Raw genomic sequence first — 20664 nt, forward strand, 5'->3', positions numbered from 1 at the left:
CTCCGCTGCGGAGATATTTTATAGTGAAATATTCAAATGTACATAACTTTGTAAGTTTAAGTCCGATTGGGCTAGAATTTGGTGAGTGGATGAATTGTTAACCGACATGAACGAATGCGCCATGTTTGTTGCAGTGCGCCACGTTTGTCTCAAAGCGCCATTTTTGCCGCAAATCGCAGAATGTGCGTAACTTTGTCGAACATGGGACGATTAGGGTGCGCTTTGATTGAGGGATGGCTGCTTAAACGGCAGATATGAATGCACTACATTTGCCGCAGGGCGCCATATTTGTCTTAATGCGTCAGTGTTTGCGTTTTGCCTACGGCGGGCGTTTTTTTGCGGCAGCGTTTGCGTTTTTTCGGGGTTTGCGTTTGACGGCGGGCGGCCGTTTTAGCGTTTTTGGCGGTGTTTGCGTTTGGCGGCGGGCGGCCGTTTTTTGCGGCGTTTTGCGGTTGGCGGCGGGCGTGCGTGCGTTGCGGGCGTTTTTTTTGCGGTGGTGTTTGCGTTTTTTGCGGTTTTTGTGTTTGGCGGCGGGCGGGAGGGCGATGCGGGTGTTTTTGCGGCGTTTGCGTTTGGCGGCGGGCGGCCGTTTTAGCGGCGGTTTGCGGTGGGCGGCCGTTTTTTTGCGGCGTTTTGCGGTTTGCGGCGGGCGGCCGTTTTTTTTGCGGCGGTTTGCGGCGGGCGGCCGTTTTTTGCGGCGTTTTGCGGTTTGCGGCGGGCGGCCGTTTTTTTGCGGCGGTTTGCGGCGGGCGGCCGTTTTTTGCGGCGTTTTGCGGTTTGCGGTGGGCGGCCGTTTTTTGCGGCGTTTTGTGGTTTGCGGCGGGCGGCCGTTTTTTACGGCGTTTTGCGGTTGCCGGCGGCCGGCCGTTATTTGCGGTTAGCGGCGGGCGGTCGTTTTTTGCGGCGTTTAGCGGTTTGCGGCGGGCGCCCGTTTTTGCGGCGTTTTGCGGTTCGCGGCGTGCGGCCGTTTTTTTGCGGCGTTTCGCGGTTGGCGGTGGGCGATGCGGGCGTTTTTTTTTGCGGCGGCGGTGTTTGCGTTTTTTGCGGGGTTTGTGTTTTGCGGCGGACGCGCGGTTTTTGCGGCAATTTGTGCGTTTTTTTCTGCGGTTTTCGGCGGGCGGGCGATTGTTTTTTTGCGAAGTTTGCGTTGGCGTTTTAGGCGTGCGTTTTGCGCGTTTTGCTGTGTTTGCGTTTGGCGGCGGGCGGGCGGGCGGTTTTTCACAATTAAAGTCCCAACCTTCGGATCCGCAGTGCTGTTCGACAAGCGCTGCCCGGGCCTTATCCGAAGGTTGGGACTTTTCAATTAGACAATCACTATTCTTTAGAATTGTGATTTTCTATTGAAAATCCCAACCTGAGCTACCTCTCTAGGGGGGTGTTTAGCGTTTCGGCCGCGATTTTGGACATTTTGATTGGGGCAAAAACGGCTAGTTAGATTTTCTTGCCATTTTCAGCGTTTGGTCCCGTGTGGGGGAGCTACCTTGTGGCAAAGTTACAAAAAATATAATTGACACGTTTTGGGGTAATCGGCACGTGCATTTTCCCATAGGGTTAACATGGGGTAAAATTTAAAATTCGATTTGCGAAAAATTTCGTCAATTATATTTGCTGATATTTTTAGGATCGGATCTAGGGCTGGCACCTCAACTTTTGGTGTTAATTATTTAAAAATCATAGGATACAATTTCGGGTATTCTTGACGGACAGTTACCCCATGCTGAGCCTATGGCGATTTCGAAAAATTATTTTCAAATCAATTTTGCCAGAAATTTCCACGTTAGATTTTGAAAAAGTTCCAATATGTTGTGCACCGGGGTGTCGGCTACCACATGGTATGGGTCAGATATGGGGCGATTGAAAAGCACGTGCCACGTGCAAACGTGTTTGATGGGGTAACCTCCGGGAAAATCCGACATTGGCCAACTGGGGGTCCTATGGCATGGAAACGACTTCATCTAGCGACACCAAATCAACGCAGCCGGTGAGCAGATGACTCCAGCTTGTCGCACTAGTGGTCACGTGGCGCACGTGCAATTGCACGTGCCGTGGCACGTGGTCAATTTTGGTGCTTAAATATACTAGCATTGTGAAATGCAAGGAATGGGGGAAATAGCCTTCAGGCCGTCAGTTTTTATGATAGAGTCGATCTGAATACGGGTATAGACACAAAATGAACGGTGCTAGAAAACTGCTATCTCGGATTTTTTGTAAAATGAAAAATTAAGAATTCTAGGGAAATTATATATTAGAAAGGTGAAATTTCCCTAAATTTTCTCGTTTTTCGAGTTTAGCCGTCCACTGTTCATCAACGGTGACACCGGCCGGGATCATCTTTTACATGCTGATGGCTACGTCGATGGGTCATTACGTGGCGTGAACGGTGAAGCTGTCACAGGTCCGGCACGTGCCACGTGGCCACGTGTTTGAGTGGAGTACCTCCCAGATTATCGTGTATAAGCCAACTTGTGGCCTTATAGCACGAAAACAGCAGCAGTCAGGAAGCCTGAAATGGAACAATCGGTGAGGGGACAAGCCCTGCTTGCACGACCGGTGGTCACGTGGCACACGTGCAAATCTGGGCACCTCCGCTGCGGAGATATTTTATAGTGAAATATTCAAATGTACATAACTTTGTAAGTTTAAGTCCGATTGGGCTAGAATTTGGTGAGTGGATGAATTGTTAACCGACATGAACGAATGCGCCATGTTTGTTGCAGTGCGCCACGTTTGTCTCAAAGCGCCATTTTTGCCGCAAATCGCAGAATGTGCGTAACTTTGTCGAACATGGGACGATTAGGGTGCGCTTTGATTGAGGGATGGCTGCTTAAACGGCAGATATGAATGCACTACATTTGCCGCAGGGCGCCATATTTGTCTTAATGCGTCAGTGTTTGCGTTTTGCCTACGGCGGGCGTTTTTTTGCGGCAGCGTTTGCGTTTTTTCGGGGTTTGCGTTTGACGGCGGGCGGCCGTTTTAGCGTTTTTGGCGGTGTTTGCGTTTGGCGGCGGGCGGCCGTTTTTTGCGGCGTTTTGCGGTTGGCGGCGGGCGTGCGTGCGTTGCGGGCGTTTTTTTGCGGTGGTGTTTGCGTTTTTTGCGGTTTTTGTGTTTGGCGGCGGGCGGGAGGGCGATGCGGGTGTTTTTGCGGCGTTTGCGTTTGGCGGCGGGCGGCCGTTTTAGCGGCGGTTTGCGGTGGGCGGCCGTTTTTTTGCGGCGTTTTGCGGTTTGCGGCGGGCGGCCGTTTTTTTGCGGCGGTTTGCGGCGGGCGGCCGTTTTTTGCGGCGTTTTGCGGTTTGCGGCGGGCGGCCGTTTTTTTGCGGCGGTTTGCGGCGGGCGGCCGTTTTTTGCGGCGTTTTGCGGTTTGCGGTGGGCGGCCGTTTTTTGCGGCGTTTTGCGGTTGCCGGCGGCCGGCCTTTATTTGCGGATTTGCGGTTTGCGGCGGGCGTCCGTTTTTTTGCGGCGTTGCGCGGTTGGCGGCGGGCGATGCGTTTTTTGCGGAGGCGGTGTTTGCGTTTTGCGGCGGACGGGCGTTTTTTGCGGCGTTTTTTTGCGTTTTTTCTGCGGTTTTTGGCGGGCGGGCCATTGTTTTTTTGCGAAGTTTGCGTTTGCGTTTTGGGCGTGCGTTTTGCGGTTTTGCGTTTGGCGGCGGGCGGGCGGTTTTTCACAATTAAAGTCCCAACCTTCGGATCCGCAGTGCTGTTCGACAAGCGCTGCCCGGGCTTATCCGAAGGTTGGGACTTTTCAATTAAGAACAATCACTATTCTTTAGAATTGTGATTTTCTATTGAAAATCCCAACCTGAGCTACCTCTCTAGGGGGGTGTTTAGCGTTTCTGCCGCGATTTTGGACATTTTGATTGGGGCAAAAACGGCTAGTTAGATTTTCTTGCCATTTTCAGCGTTTGGTCCCGTGTGGGGGAGCTACCTTGTGGCAAAGTTACAAAAAATATAATTGACACGTTTTGGGGTAATCGGCACGTGCATTTTCCCATAGGGTTAACATGGGGTAAAATTTAAAATTCGATTTGCGAAAAATTTCGTCAATTATATTTGCTGATATTTTTAGGATCGGATCTAGGGCTGGCACCTCAACTTTTGGTGTTAATTATTTAAAAATCATAGGATACAATTTCGGGTATTCTTGACGGACAGTTACCCCATGCTGAGCCTATGGCGATTTCGAAAAATTATTTTCAAATCAATTTTGCCAAAAATTTCCACGTTAGATTTTGAAAAAGTTCCAATATGTTGTGCACCGGGGTGTCGGCTACCACGTGGTATGGGTCAGATATGGGGCGATTGAAAAGCACGTGCCACGTGCAAACGTGTTTGATGGGGTAACCTCCGGGAAAATCCGACATTGGCCAACTGGGGGTCCTATGGCGTGGAAACCACTCCACCTAGCGACACCAAATCAACGCAGCCGGTGAGCAGATGAGTCCAGCTTGTCGCACTAGTGGTCACGTGTCGCACGTGCTATTGCATGTGCCGTGGCACGGGGTCAATTTTGGTGCTTAAATATACTAGCATTGTGAAATGCAAGGAATGGGGGAAATAGCCGTCAGGCCGTCAGTTTTTATGATAGGGTCGATCTGAAAACGGGTTTAGGCACAGATTGAAGGGGGCTAAAAAACTGCTATCTCGGATTTTTTGTAAAATGAAAAATTTAAAATTCTGGGGAAATTATATATTCGAAAGGTGAAATTTCCCTAAATTTTCCCGTTTTTCGAGTTTAGCCGTCCACTGTTCAGAGACGGTGACACCGGCCGGGGTCATCTTTTACATGCTGATGGCCACGTCGATGGGTCATCACGTGGCGTGAGCGGTGAAGCTATCAGAGGTCCGGCACGTGCCACGTGGCCACGTGTTTGAGTCGCGTACCTCCCAGATTATCGTGTGTTTGCCGATTTGTGGCCTTATAGCACGAAAACAGCACAAGCCAGGAACACTGAAATGGTGCAATCAGTGAGGAGACAAGTCCTGCTTACACCACCGGCGGTCACGTGGCACACGTGCAAATTTGGGCACCTCCTTTGCGGAGATATCTTATAGTAAAATATTCAAATGTGCATAACATTGTCAGTTTAAGTCCGATTCGGCTAGAATTTGGTGGGTGGATGAATTGTTAAGCAACAGAAACAAATGCGCCACGTTTGACTCAATGCGCCACGTTTGTCTCAAAGCGCCATTTTTGCCGCAAATCGCAGAATGTGCGTATCTTTGTCGAACATTGGACGATAAGGATGCGCTGTAATTAAGGGATGGCTGCTTAAACGGCAGATATGAATGCACCACATTTGCCGCAGAGCGCCATATTTGTCTTAATGCGTCAGTGTTTGCGTTTAACGGACGGCGGGCGTTTTTTGCGGCGGTGTTTGCGTTTTTTCCGGTGTTTGCGTTAGGCGGCGGGCGGCCGTTTTTGCGTTTTTTTGCGGTGTTTGTGTTTGGCGGCGGGCGGCCGTTTTTTTTGCGGCGTTTTGCGGTTGGCGACGGGCGGGCGGGCGTTGCGGGCGTTTTTTGCGGCGGTGTTTGCGTTTTTTGCGGTTTTTGGGTTTGGCGGCGGGCGGGCGGGCGATGCGGGTGTTTTTGCGGTGTTTGCGTTTGGCGGCGGGCGGCCGTTTTTGCGGCGGTGTGTGGCGGGCGGCCGTTTCTTTTGCGGCCTTTTGCGGTTTGCGGCGGGCGGCTTTTTGCGGCGTTTTGCGGTCGCCGGCGGCCGGCCGTTATTTGCGGTGTTGCGGTTTGCGGCGGGCGGTCGTTTTTTGCGGCGTTTCGCGGTTGGCGGCGGGCGATGCGGGCTTTTTTTTGCGGCGGCGGGGTTTGCGTTTTTTGCGGTGATCGCGTTTTGCGGCGGACGGGCGTTTTTTGGCGTTTGGCGTGCGTGCGATGCGGGCGGTTTTGATTTTTTGCTGCGTTTTTTTGAGTTTTTTGCGGTTTTCGCGGGCGATTTTTTTTGCGGCATTTGCGTTGGCGTTTTGGCGTCCGTTTTGCGCGTTTTGCGGTTTTGCGCGTTTTGCGGCGGGCGGGCGGTTTTTCACAATTAAAGTCCCAACCTTCGGATCCGCAGTGCTGTTCGACAAGCGCTGCCCGGGCCTACTGTGTGGGCTACTCAGGCACTTCTGTCGGGTCATCATGCATCGATTTGGGTCCGAGCTAGTGAGGGCTATCAGAAGCATCCTTTAGCCCTGAGACTTCAGAGGTTGGTGTGAGATCCTAAAAAAGAAAGTGAGGGCACTCCGAGGCTTGCAAAGGGCTTTTCCTCGGAGGTCAGCCTTGGCCGAACGGCGTTCCTCAAACTGGTGTAGGGCGCTGAGATTACTGAATGGGACTCTCGAGTATTGGCATAGGGCCCTCAACTATCAGCACGGAGCCCTCAGGAACCGGTAAGGGCTCCTCTGCGGCATGCATAAGCCATCCGATCTCAGAGACCGGTGTGAGATCCTAAACAAGAGCTGAGTGCAATTAAAAACCTGCGTAGGGCCCTCAGAGATCAGCTTTGACCAGACGGCGGTCGTGGACGCCCTTAGAAACTGACGTAGGGGCCGCCTCAGTCGGTCGGCCCTCTCACATCAGCCTGGGTATCTCAGGAATCGGCCTGGGGCCTTCAAGAGCCGGTTAGGGCCCTCGGAAAGTGGCATTATACCCTGAGATAGCTGTGTAAGGCCCTCGGGTAACGGCTTGGAGCCCTCGGGCATCGGCCTGCGCCCCCGGGCATTGGCCAGAGGTCCTTGGATATCGGTCTAGGGCCCCTCAAGAGCCGGTGAAGGCCTTCAGAAACTGGGGTGGGGCCCTGAGATAACTGTGGGGGCTTTCAGGTGCTGATGCGGGACCCTTAGGCATCGGCCCCAAGAGGGGGTTAAGGAGGGCAGGGGGCAGGGGCCCTCAAGAGCCGGTTAGGGCCCTCAGAAACTGGCGTGGATCCCTGAGCTAGCCATGTAGGTACTCAGACACCGGCGCGGGACCTTTAGACATCGACTTGGGGCCCTCGGGCATCGGCCTGGGCCCTCAAGAGCCGGTGGGAGCACTAAAAAATGGCGTGGGTGGGGTTCTGAGATAACCCCTGAGATAACACTAGAACCTGTTCACGCCTTCAGGCACCGGTGCGGGACCATCAGGCTCGCGCTGGGGCCCTCGAGAATCGGCTTGGGACACTCAAGCGCCAGGGCCGCATGGGCCCCCACAACGAACTGTGGGTGTGCAAAAATAGGTGTTTGCACACCCTCAGGATTTTCAGGGTGTGCAATTGCACACCCTGCCCCCCGGAATCCGCGGTCCCTGGGGGGGGGGGGCAAAATGGGCATTTGCCCCTCCCAAACGGCATAATTTTAATATTACGCCTATGGACGAGGCATGGAAAGAATCGATAAATTGTTATGGTTTGCCCCCCCCCCCCCCCAAACTCTGAGCTGGATTCGCCACTGCAAAAGTATGATGAATGTTATGATTTTTTTTTGGTTCACACTTTCATGTTACATGTTAAGATTTTTTGGAACACTTTCAATATGATTCACTTAGTATGCTTAAGAAGTGTGAAGTGATTGACTTTCATATCATGCTCTGCTCACTGTCTCAGCGGAATAAAATGTTCTTAACAGAGCACTTTCAATGTTTTTAGCATCTGGAATTCGAAAAGATGTCCTAATTTATTGATATCTTCACTTTCTTGATATATCTCAATTATCTGCTTCTGTAGGGATACATATTTTGTTCATTTTCATGTGTTTCAGGCTAATTCTTAATTTTCCAATGTTGGGGTTGTAGTTTTGCCATTGGGGTTGTACTTTTAAAAATTGGGGTTGTAGCTACAACCGCCACGGTATATAAAGTTCCGCATGTGAGATAGGGTACAAAGTAAAGCGGGTAACTTAACGTTCCCATGACCACGACGTCGAATTCTTCCTTGAGCAGCTCATCCACTTCCTTGCTGGCAATGGCGGCTTTAGGGCCGTCGACAAACATGAAACGGAACTGACTGAAGCCGGCATGAAACATTCCTTCCTTGTTCATTTTAAGCACGTTGGGAAAGTTCTCGTCCGACAACACCTTGGCCAGTTCCTCGGGAACAACCTCACGGACGCCCTTCACCGGTGTCGAGGGTTTGAACGCATTGAAGAACACAACTTCATGCCCCCGTTCCACGAGTCCATCAGCCAGTCCGTAGAAGAGCTGCTTCTGGGACTTGCCGCCGAGGGGAGCCATCATGAGCACGCGGCCCGCCTCGGCAGCTGCCACAGCTAGAACCAGCGGCACTAGGAGCCGCGTCTGAGGAGATACCTGCAACGGCGGGAAACGTCGGCATTAGAGGGACGCGTTCACCTTTGGATAGGAAACGAGAGTCGAGAGAACGGATTTGCTTCGCATGAGAATGATTCCTTATGGGCTATCAGATCATGGGATCCTTCATGGGCTGGAGCAAACTATCGTCTAAAACCAGTGTCCTGATTTTCGTGAATTTGGGTGGAAACCCACACCTTAACAGATTCTCTTTGTGACGTCCCGGAAAGCCAAACGACGTCCCTGACAGATAAAAGTCGACAGGTATATCGAACACCAAAAGCAAACTAACAAAAAGAAATATCACCTCTGTAGCCTAAAACACGGCTATGCGAAATGACAATAAATATATCCTAACTCCTCACAAAACCACTCTTACTCTCAACTCAACTTCCCTACACCGCTGGCCAACTGCCGCAACAGTAAACAACGCGGTTTTATTTTCGTTTTCTGTGCGTCAGATCAAGCGTCAGATATGGATAGGTTTTTTCCTTTACCATGTGAAGGTAATACATGCCATATGAAGGAGAAAAGATGTCGGAATAGAGGGATCTGAGGACGTCGTTTTCCACTTTTCAGTTTTAGTAACTGTGCAGTGTATAGATAAAAATTAATAATGCGAATATATTACTTCGACATTTATCTATAAGCACGCCACATACCTTTTGTATCAAATAACTGTAACATATTTAATTATGTTTTCCCCTCAGAAGGTCACAGTAACGGAGTAGCGCTGCCCCTGGAACATGCCCTTCAAAAGTAGTTAATTTTGCTAATGTTGATAGTGGTTGGGGAAAAAAGTTTAGTGTTTATTTGTTTGAATTAAAATAAAGTTACCGAATTTCAACAGTATTAATTCAAGTATGTCGCCCTTGGCTTAAAAATACACGCAATGTTGGGGACGTCGATTGACCTTGTCATTTCCATTTAATCGACGTCGGTACAAAACTGAAAAGTGCACAATGATTTCACATTTTTTTCCAGCCAAGAAAAATTCAGCGTCCACCTTGGAGTTTTCTTAATTGAATTTCATAACAGGAAGCTATGGAAATTAATTTTCCGAACTGTTTTCCACCTCTTTGTTTGGACGTCTGTTTTTTTTTACGTCAGTCCTCTTGCTCGATATAATATCCCTCTTATGACGTCAATATTTAGTGATAGCCGCTGGCTCTTGGGCTGATTTTTGTTGAAGCATATTTGTTGTTGACTGTTGTGTACGATCACGGGCAAGAACTAGACATCTTCAAAGTGTTGTTTTGGTGTTTGTGGTGAATGCTTGAATATTGTATTGTACTAGGGGTAAACTGGCATTACTTTGTGTCTATATATGATCATTTGAGGTGCCTTGAGCCTTGAGGTGCTATTAGTCAATATTGCCAGTGAAAATCGCTAATTTTAACCCGGCGGCCGCTGGGCCTCCGCGCCACCCGCCGGCCGCTGGGGGGGGGGGGGCATATAGTTGCCCCCCCTTTACTTCTGCGACGATATCGTCGCAACGCGAAGAGATAGAGAAGCGAAACTTTGCACACATCTTCCTGAATACCTAGCCGAGGTTGTGTACAAATTTGGTGTCGATCCCATTTGAAATGACGTCACAGTGACGTCATAAGTGAAATTATAGATTTGCGACTCTCATATTCCTCACGATACATCAGATATATGGGACCGAATATAAAGGGTCGATTATTGGTCAGAAACTAGATGGAAGTGTAGTTAGATGTTTTAGGATGACAGCAGGTGCTGTCTAGTTCATTTACAGTTGAGTTTCATGCTCAGCGTCATCAGAAACGGTCCATATCGGAAAACGACAAAACTTTATGACGTCACTGTGACGTCATCTTAGGTGCTACAACCACCAAACTTTCCTCAAACATTGCCTAGGTATTCATTTGAAGCTATGCCAAGTTTCACGTTCGTAGCTCATCAGGTTTCGGAGGTATTTCACAAAACGTAAAGGGCGGGGGCAACTTTATGCCCCCCCCCCCCCAGCGGCTCGTGGGTTAAGAGATTTAGGTAAGTGATCTCCAGTGGCTTAGGCTCCACACCGATATCGACGTCCTATTGAAATAGTGACGTCTTTGCGGCTTCAATCACACTCTCCGAAAAATCAATTTCAGGACACTGTCTAAAACTATCAAAAAGGTCAGACAGACCCTCATAGATTCAAGATGGAATTCCCTTTACCTACGACATGCTATTTTTATCACAGGGGCCGAGCTTCCTATATACTAATAGTTGGTGTGGCAGCTGCCCCACAAACTTGCCATTTTGCCCCACCAATAAACGTTTTTCCCCAACAACTTTAAGTGATATGTAGGACTTTGTTGCTTTGCAATTCAATCTTTTCACATAGAAAAGCTTTGTAATGTCTGTGTAAAGCAAAATGTGACATATGTAATGATGGAAATTGATTCAATGTTCTTTTTATTCAACTCGATAGTAGGACATTGATAGGTTTGACGACTTTTTGCCCCGCCAACTTCCACGAAAAAATTAAAAAGCTCCACCCATGTTTTATCACATGTCATATGACGTATGAAAAATGCAAAATTGACGAAAAGGATTCCCTAAAAGGTGTACCTACTGAAAGTTTTTTCCCCATGACTTTATAAAACAACGGGACGGATCGACACGAAATTTTTAATTATCCCGCACCGAAGACAGTGTTTACAATTGCTCCACACCACGTGCAAGGAGAGAATTATCAGATATCCTTTAACTGATTTGTTAAACGTCAGTGACGATTAACAATCTGTCTCTGTTTCTCTTTGTCTCTGGCTCTGCTGAAATATGTCGTATTTTTAAGTTTTATATACCTAAGATGCATTTTTTACCTCTAAGCCTCCGAAAGATGTCGATGGTACGGGATAAAATTATTAAACCGCTCGTAGGTAGAAAAATATTTTAAACGTCGAGCCGATAGGCGAGACGTTTAAAACATTTGTTCTACCTTCTCGCGGTTTAATATATAACATACGGCTGCATCAATTTGACACCAATTGTTGAAAAGAAATATCGTAGCTGTCGTAGGCGGACTGGAAGTAACGTCAGTGTGACCTTGCGCGACCTAGTCTTGACCTAAAACATACCAAATACCCACCTACAGGCTCGGTACTCGCAGGGAACAGAACATTTACAAAAGTAAATTATTAGGGTGACCAGCCTGCTCCGTGACGCGAGGAAGGGTTATTTTCGATCCATGGGTATGGAATTCGTCTTGTGTCGATTGGTTTACTTTTGATTTGGCCGATTCCTTTTAGACGACCAAACATTTTGTTATGGAAAAAGACATCCACTGGGGTGCCCGTGTCGGATTATCATGCGTACTTCTTTCATCCACGCCTCGTGGGGGGGGGGGGGCGTTGCCCCCTCTATCCTTTTCCGTAGATATCTCCTAAACGACTGCAGGTATCGTCAGCAAAATGTCAGAACCCCTCCGAGCATCAATGTTACACATTGTGATCAAAAGTTGTTTACAGAGACTATGATAGGTGGCCACAAATGACGCCAGAGTGACGTCACGCTCTGTCACTTTCAACCCAAAAAGGTTTCGCGGGAAAAGCTGTCGGGCCTACAGCTTTGAAGATCCAGAAAAAAATGTTCTGAAAAGAAAAGGTGTAGAATTTAGGTACTGAGCTATAAAACTGCTATCTCAGATTTTTGAAATGTTTCGATTTTGACCCCAGAAAAATAAAAAAGTATTTTTTTGATATATTAGCCAAAAAATCCCAAGTTTTTTTTCAAATTTCAAAACAACCGTAATATGCATGATAATCCCTACCATCTTCTATCCACATTCCACATACCAAATTTGAGATCGCGGGCCCCTCCCCTCCCCCTCCCATCGCTCAGGTTATACGATATATGTACCCCAATCATGCGTATTGCGCACGGGTTAACCGAGCATGTTATGAAATGCTGCGTCTTCAAAATGCCGGTCCCCCGCTGTAAATCTGATCCAATTGGCACGAAAGGTACCCAGTGCAAGCATAAGCACCAGCATAAGAAGTCAGGCAAAGAATTTAGGAATTTGCTGCCACTCGCTTGTGCTGTACGTAGATATAGTATAATTTGCCCTAACCTTTTTGCCGACAGCCGACATTTCCCTCACAAACTGTTCACGCCCACCGACATAAAAGATGTATGTACTCGTATTATGTAAATAACAGAGCCTTTAGCAAAATAGGTACATACAGAATCAAGGCAGTTGAAGAGCAAAGATCACAGACAGTTCCAGGCTGAGTGCATGTGCGTGATTAGGACACACCACTACCTATAGTCTTTACCTACCGACAGCAGCAGCACATGTGTGCCTTACTTATCTACTGCGGGACAATCGAAGTACTAACAATAGGTATCTGCCTCTAGTAAATCGACTGCTTCACGGTAATTGCCGGATCTGAAGGAGCTTCACAAACATAGACAGTACAGTACAGTTGGCTACAGAATGATGTTGCACTTCTTTGAAGGAATCAGTTGGCGAGAACGCTAGGTTGTGCCGCTTATCATGGAACTAAGCGTGTCTCTGGCGAGCGTTGGGTCACAGCATTATATTCGTCACTTAGCTTGTGCAATGCGGCACAGCATACCATTCCGTGGGCAACTAATTATCTGTGAAAACTTGAACATCGTTCTGTAGTCAACGGTATACAGCAGCAGAACAACACGACGGTGCAGAAGGCCCGAACACGGATGGCCGTTCTGTGGCACCGGCTAAGAGGCGGAATTGCCGGATGGAGTCGGCCCATCGGTATCACGAATCACACGGCAAATGAGGCAGCAAGGAGACACCGCTTGTCTCGAGCGTATTCAATGTGCACTGCAGATGAGCCTCCAAAACACTGCCAAATGGGTGAGCCCTCTAATGCAGACGCTCACTCAACAGCCAGCAATGTTGAGCTAAAACTCATTCGGCTGTGCTTAAACACGCCGCAAGCCAAGCCATCCCATCTCAGCAACATTCAGAGTTCTGAGCGAGCAACGGCGTTTAACGGTAGGTACTAGGTACTAGGTAGTGTTGTCGTTTGTTGGTCTACAAGTTGTACTGACAGATGTAGCCGTGGAGTGCAGCACTACAGATGATTGGGTAGATGCCCTCATAGGTCATGGAGATGCATTCACAGCAATCTTCTACGAGTACGGAGCCACCAATCCACCAGCTGGAGGGAGGCTCCATTGTCTGCCCGTCTGCCATGCTCTTGAAAACGTTCATCGTCGTATCTCTGTAGATTCCGACATACAAAGTTGCATCCTTTGGAACGGCTGCCTTCAAGTACTCGAACTGCTGCGTTGTGCTCGGGACGGCTGGAAACGCATCTGGGTGCTTAGCATGGCAGGCGGCAACGAAAGACTCCTTAGACAGTCTGGCTACAATGATGATGATGCTGTAGGCGACCTTTGGATCGTCGCTGATTGTAAATCCGTCCGGAACTGCAATCAGCCTGCTCTGGAACACCAGCTCCTTCAGCGGGGTGAGCGGGTTCTGCGCGGAAGCCGGCGGCCAGAGACGGCACGCGCCGGTGTGCGGGTCGCGACTCCAGCCGACACAGTCGCTGGCCCACAGACAGAGGGAAGCGCACTGAATGCCGGAGACGCCGCCGGCCCATCTGAGCGGCGTCTGCGCGTGCTCCACCAGTCTGGAGCGGAACAGCGCGCCTCCGGCGGCGGCCCAGAGCAGCGCCAGCACCGCCACGGACCGCATTTTCCTGCTGGGGGACTGCACCGTCAGACGGTGGGGTGTCTCGGAGACCGACTGCCGGCCGGCCCGAGCGGGGCGCGAATGGCACCGAGCCGGGCCGCAGACACTCAGGGAGCTGCCTCATTTCGGGCGCCGAACTCTGGCAAACACCCTAGTGCTTTCAGTAATCAGAATAGCCTCATTCGGTCAAAACCAATCGCAGGATCCAATGCACACTTATGACCAACGTATTTTTCACCGTACAGCAAGCATCTAATTACGCGGTGTCCAATCTGCAGTTTGCAGGCACTAGGGCGATCAAGTTGGATGGATCAACCTGATGTGGAAAACATGTTTCTGTCGTTGTGAATCATCGAAACAAAATATGAGATAGTAGATCCGAAGTTTTTACATTTGGTAGGGGGATCGTGTGAGTATTCGGCCCCAGCCAACAAAGCCTAACCTGTAGGTACGAGTTATGGTGCGGACTGGAGGTGCAGCCTAAGCAAACAATAGTTCCGTTGCGCCTTATACGGTTCCACGCTGACATTAGCAGATGGAATAGAAAAGTCGCTTTAGCTGGCTGTCACTACTGGCACGAGTATGAAAGTGTACCTAGCTATTTTCGCTAAATTATACGGGCCAACACATTAAACCCGTGCTTCGTAGGGGAGCGGGACGAAATGACCCCCTGTTTACTTCCATTGATATCTCTGAAAGTGATGATCACCGTGTTCGTCATACTCGACGCGTCGAATAATATTTGTTTTCTTTGTCATGAATGATAGCCTTAACCTGAGCTTTGACCTCATGGTTAGGGTCAGGGCAAAACTACCAAGGTCAAGAAGTCGGGCGAAGGAGGTCATGCTTCGGAGTTAGGAGTTCGGAGTTTAGAGTTCATTCATGGCTTTCCCGACTAGCTAGCTCAATTTGACTAGGAATTAGGCTGACGAAAACTATGATGACCTTATTGACGTCAAATATGACACCACGTAAGCTCAACAATACCAAAACTAGGCATCAGACCTGCAAGACGTAAATAAAATCTGGATTTAATGTGCTTTAGATGGGCTCATAGATCATTGTCAGCGCAAAGTCACCGTTCCCATATTTCCGTGAGGTCATGTGATGTGACCGACCTGACCTCAGGAGTCAGGTGACATCTGCGAAAAATCTGAGATATACAAACTGTGAGCCCTTAGGAGTTACCTTCGCCTTGGAAACTGCATCTTCCTACGTAAGATTCTCTAGAACTGTGGGCGTTGGAAAATTGCAACATTTTATAGAACCCCACAGAAGTTCCGTCATGACATAGTTCAGTTACCGGACCTGACCTGAAGATGATGTTATTGTCACAAGACCAGTCTTGAATCAGAGGTCAAGTAGCTACTTTAACCCTCGCCGGCCGAGGGTTATCGTCCGGAAAAACCATAGTTTTTTTGCGATAGCTCCGAGCACGCTAGAGATAGATAGCTGAAACTTGGCATACCCGACCTATGAGTCAAGTCGGATCTTTAGACACCATTCAAATTTTCGGGTCATGTCAGGTCACTGGCCTATGACGTCATAAGTGAACCTCTGCACGGTCTTCAGATGTCGCAACTTCGTAACGCCCTCTGAGTACCAGAGGAGCTTTCACAGGGAGATGAAACTTACAAGAGGTTGTATCCTCCAGAGGTCTCAAAACTTGTATAGGTACCTGGGATTTTTCCTAAAGGTCACATGAGGTCAGGTCGGTCACGTGGCCTCACCATTATAAGTCAATGGGGGAAAAATGAAAACTGCTATTTTGACGCCGGGAACGATCTCAAACTATCCCAACCACACGGAATCGTGATTTCATGCACTTCTTGCAAGTTTCGATGCTTTACTTTTGTATGGTTGACCTTGTGTGGCGACTGGCGTCATTTATGACGTCACGAAGGTCATAAAAGTTTTTCGTCAATAACTCCTGATCAAATTGAGCTAGCGTGTCGGGAAAGTCACCATTGGGGGACTCGAGAAGACCTGCCGAATCGAATGATATGCGGCAAGACCCCCCTTGACCAACTTTGTGACCTGGGGGCTCTGACCTCACCTGAACTAGGTAGGCAGTCATTTAGCAGTCACCAGTCAATGTTCAAATATGAATGTCATACCATTATTCATGATCATGCTGATAAGATACTGATGAAATCTGGATAGCTTCTATGTACTGCCCCATTCCCAAAGACCAGAAGTACGCAACGGCATAGCCCGCTTTGCTCCACAACGAAAAATTCCTGACTGAAACGCAAGTCTGTCATTACATAAGGAAAACGTCAGTTACGTACCATGGCGTTGCTGATGTCCAACACCACTGCCGCTCTTCTCGTCCCAATGCGTGTAATCTGCCGCGGCACCGCCCCCACCGGCCGGTCCGCCGTCAGGCTTGCGTCAGGCGTCACCTTGACGCGATGCGATACCCGTCGAGAGCGTTGGCCTTGCGCCCGCCCGGCGCCAGCCGCCACGGGGCAGTTTACTTCGGGCTGCGCATGCGCATTGCGCACGCGGGCGGGGTGACGAGCGGAGCGGGGTGCGCGTCCCGGCCGACGGTGGCGCTATTTACCGTACTGATAGGTGACGCTGTATACCGTGCCGCAGCCCGTAGGCACAGGAGCGACCGGTACGGTGTGACAACTGGCAGAAACAAAATAGCTGTCCGCCTGTCAAACGGTGCCACCGTTCCGTGCTTCTATCCTCAGGATGCTGAAATTCTTCTCCTCCACGCCACAACCCCCTTCCGGGCTGGGCAGGCAACTTTATCTCATGCGGGCTGCTCCCTTGGAGCGGCACCGCTGCTCCCAAGGGAGCGCACCCCGTAGCCGGGTGCAGTGAGTGCCTTGGGGCTGGGTGGCCTGTCCTCTGGACGGGCTCAGCCCCGGCGACTCACTAGGGTGCCTGCCCAGACCAATGTCTCCCCCTAAATCCTATCATCCTTCCGGCTCTGCAATGGTCTTGTCGACCGAAAGGGCCTAACCCAACAAAAAAAAAACGGTGCCACCCGGCAGTGGCGGATCCAAAGGGGGGGGGGGGGGTTACATGGGTCATGCCCCCCCTTGAGGCCCGGGGGCCCAAAGACCTGCCAGGGGCACCACCGGCCTATCAGGGGTATCACAGTCCTGACAGGGGCACCACAGGACCGCCAGAGGCACCACCGGCCTAGCAGGGACACCACGGGCCTGGTGCCCCTGGGCCCTGACAGGACTGTAACGCCCCTGACAAGCCTGAAGTGTCCCCGGCAGGCACGCATGGTGCCCCTGACAGGCCTGAGGCGCCCCTGCAAGGCCGGTGGTGCCCCTGGCAGGCCTGTGGTGTCCATGGCAGGCCTGTGGTACCCTTGCTAGGCCTCTGGTGCCCCTGACAGGCTTGTAATGCCCCTGGAAGGACTGTGGTGCCCCTGGGCCCTGACAAGCCTGAGGTGCCCCTGACAGGCCAGTGGTGCCCTTGCTAGGCCTGTGGTGCCCCTGGCAGGCCTCTGGTGCCCCTGACAGGCTTGCGGTGCCCTTGGAAGGACTGTGGTGTCCCTGGGCCCTGGCAAGCCTGAGGTGCCCCTGGCAGGCCTCTGGTGCCCTTGCTAGGCCGCTGGTACCCCTGCGCCCGGAGAGGACTGGTGCCCCTGAAAAGTCTGAAGTGCCCCTCGGCAGGCCCGTGGTGCCCTTGCTAGGCCGCTGGTACCCCTGCGCCCGGAGAGGACTGGTGCCCCTGAAAAGTCTGAAGTGCCCCTCGGCAGGCCCGTGGTGCCCCTGACAGGCCCAAGGTGCCTCTGCGAGGCCGGTGGTGCCCCTGGCAGACCTCTGGTGCCCCTGGCAGGTCTGTGGTGCCCCTGGCAGGTCTGTGGCGCCCCTGGCAGACCTGTGTTGACTGGTGCCCCTGCTAGGTCGCTGGTGCCCCTCACAGACCTGTGGTGCCCCTGGGCCTTGACAAGCCTGAGATGCCTGGCTATGACAGGCTCGTGGTGCCCCTGATAGACCAGTGGTGCCCTTGCTAGGCCTGTAGTGCCCCTGGCAGGCCTCTGGTGCCCCTGCTACCCCTGCACCCGGAGAGGACTATGGTGCCCCTGAAAAGCCTGAAGTGCCTCTCGACAGGCCCGTGGTGCCCCTGGGCCCTGACAGACCCAAGTTACCCCTGCGAGGTCGGTGGTGCTCCTGGCAGGCCTCTGGTGCCCCTGGCAGGTCTGTGGTGCCCCTGGCAGGCCTGTGTTGACTGGTGCCCCCGCTAGGCCGCTGGTGCCCCTCACAGGCCTGCGGTGCCCCTGGAAGGACTGTGGTGCCCCTGCCCCTAGGGGTGCTCATGGGCCCAACAGGCCCGTTGTGCCCCTGACAGGCCTGTCGTGTATACTTGCTAGACCTGTGGTGCCCCTGCTTCCTGGCAGGCCTGTGGTGCCCCTGGCGGGCCTGTGGCGCCCCTACAAGGCCGTAGGTGCCCCTGACAGGTTTGTGGTGTCCCTGGAAGGACTTTGGTGCCCCTGACAAGCCTGAAGTGTCAAGGACAGACCCTTTAGACGCCAGGGTCAAGTAACAAGTTCGTCGGACTGACAACGATTTGCTTACCTAATAACGTTCCTGGTAAGTAGGTACTCACTACTCAGCGTCCACAACATATATACACATAGCACATTCATATAGGTATACTTGCTTACAATTGGTAAATGTGGTTGTGGCTAAGAGTTAAGATACTGACTAAAAATAAAAAATAAAAAGAAAAAAAATGAAAATGGGGGCACCACCAAAATGAAGTGGACGAAATCCGTTGAGTTTTTAATTTTGGGTATAGGTAGGGGCACCACTTCGATTCATGACCCTCCCCTTGGAGTTTTCCTGGATCCGCCCCTGCCGCCCGGCCGGTCCCGCCTTTACTACTCAGTTGACCTCAGAAATATATGTTATCCTCAGAAGTCGGCCTCCGAATGCTCTCTGCTGGCATCAGATTCAGAGGTCCACCTAGGCTAGCCTCACGGCTTTTCAATGCCCAGTAGGTTTGAGAGAACGCTCTGAATTCTGTTAGCCTAAGAGGGCTCGCTCTCGGATGGCCTCAGACTTCAGAGAGGCGCCATGGCTCTCTGTTGGCCTTTGGGCTCTGAAGGGTCTCTGTTAAAGGTAGTGTGCCACCTTTGAAAGATTTCCCATTTTATTTTTCCTAGGATAAGAAGCTTCTGTTTTTACCTAATATCGCAAAAAAAATCAAAAATGGGCCTGGAATAGTGCCTTTTTCGCCTAAAAGTTTTTCGGTTTTTAGATATGTATAACAACTGTAGTGGGCTCACCTGCAAACAGGCGTCGGGCAACAATCGCGAATGCGGCGCACTTGTGACAATAAGCAAAGGTCATTATAGTGTTACGACCATACGACGTACGGGAATGAGTTATCAGCTGTCTAATCGTAGACAACACAAATGTCGAGCCTTAAACTGTAAGCCCGTATTGGTATTGTTTCTTTTATTTGGCTGTCGAACATTATTTATGGTTTGAAATATGATTTGATGTAAAATAATTGATATGAAAAAGCCGTCTTATAAGTTATGACCCCATTTCACCACACGCAAGTGGCAGAAATGACAATGATCAGCTGACGCATTTTTCTTGGCCGAAGTCAGAGCGCGCGGCCCGACGCACCACGCGTATTTGGAAATTCCGACCTCGACAAGCATCAGAAGCCACCTAACAAGCGTGTTCGAAACCGCAGGAGATGATGATGAACGGGTTTATCGAAACTTGATTGGATGAGCATATCGGTAATAGCGATTTCAGTGTGTGCATTTATTGTTCATAGTGGTGTGAAATGTGGTTGGGGTACGACCGACAACCCGTCGGGGCGAATTTCGCACTGGGGTACTCAAAATTTGAAGAATTTAAGACGTTTCCATGAGTTTTGAAGGTATGGATAAGTTCTAAAAATCCGGTTCTCCTTATCTGGGCCATTAACTCCATACGGTCCAAGAAAGCTGGCACACTACCTTTAATCTCACAGGGCCCTCGGTCGGCAGCATTAGAGTATCTCTAGAGAGGCCTTGTATCTTCTGTTTTATTGAACGACTTAGGGGAAAGTGGGGTAAGACGGGCACCTTAACTTTGGAGCCATTTTTCGGCCGGTTAGAAACATCATATTATATAAACGGGAAACTGAGTGTAAACCTTCGTTAGACATTTTACTTTCATTTGCCAGAAGATGAGACTTAGACCTGATTCAACAAATAAGCTGCAGCTATTTTTGCAAAACCTTGCAAAAACCCGTCTTACCCCACCCCATGGGGTAAGACGGTCACATGGGTAGGGCAAGACGGCCAGCTTCTTTCACTGACCAGCACAGCTCGCAACAAATGCCCGAGATTAGCCGCATTGATACAGTCGCTCGTTGGTCTCAAGTGCTTCGGAAATGGCAGTATACGAGATTCGTGCAGAAGGCGTATGCTCGTATATAGGCCCTAGTTCAGAAGCCATGTAGAACCGTTTTTCACATTCATTATTCGAGAAAAAGCTGTGCCGAAGGAATATTGCTAATATGTCTGTGAGTATCGGAATCGCACATACCTATTCTGATTAGAAATGCTTCTTTTTTTCCTACAGCAACAAAAATATTTTCACCATTAGGTACAGACCCATTGGATTCATAGTTGCCCGTCTTACCCCAAACTCAAAGTCAGAAGCTCAGCACGATTTTTCTCTGTGGACAATTTGATGCAGACAAAGCAAATCGGCAGTA

General features: G+C 50.2%; 1 protein-coding gene across 1 annotated transcript in view; it reads right to left on the reverse strand.

Moving 5' to 3' along the window:
- The window catches only part of LOC122365059 (UDP-glucuronosyltransferase 1A1-like), a 30761-nt gene extending 14413 nt beyond the window's left edge, over positions 1-16348 (reverse strand). Inside the window, exon 1 of the mRNA XM_043335946.1 lies at positions 16257-16348. Coding sequence (XP_043191881.1) covers positions 16257-16259 — 3 coding nt within the window. The 5' untranslated portion in view covers positions 16260-16348. The remainder of the gene's footprint in view (positions 1-16256) is intronic.
- Between the last annotated feature and the right edge of the window lie 4316 nt (positions 16349-20664).

This window comes from Amphibalanus amphitrite, unplaced genomic scaffold (genome assembly GCF_019059575.1).
Source record: "Amphibalanus amphitrite isolate SeventyFive unplaced genomic scaffold, NRLGWU_Aamphi_draft 000713F_arrow, whole genome shotgun sequence".
Taxonomy (NCBI): Eukaryota; Metazoa; Arthropoda; class Thecostraca; order Balanomorpha; family Balanidae; genus Amphibalanus; species Amphibalanus amphitrite.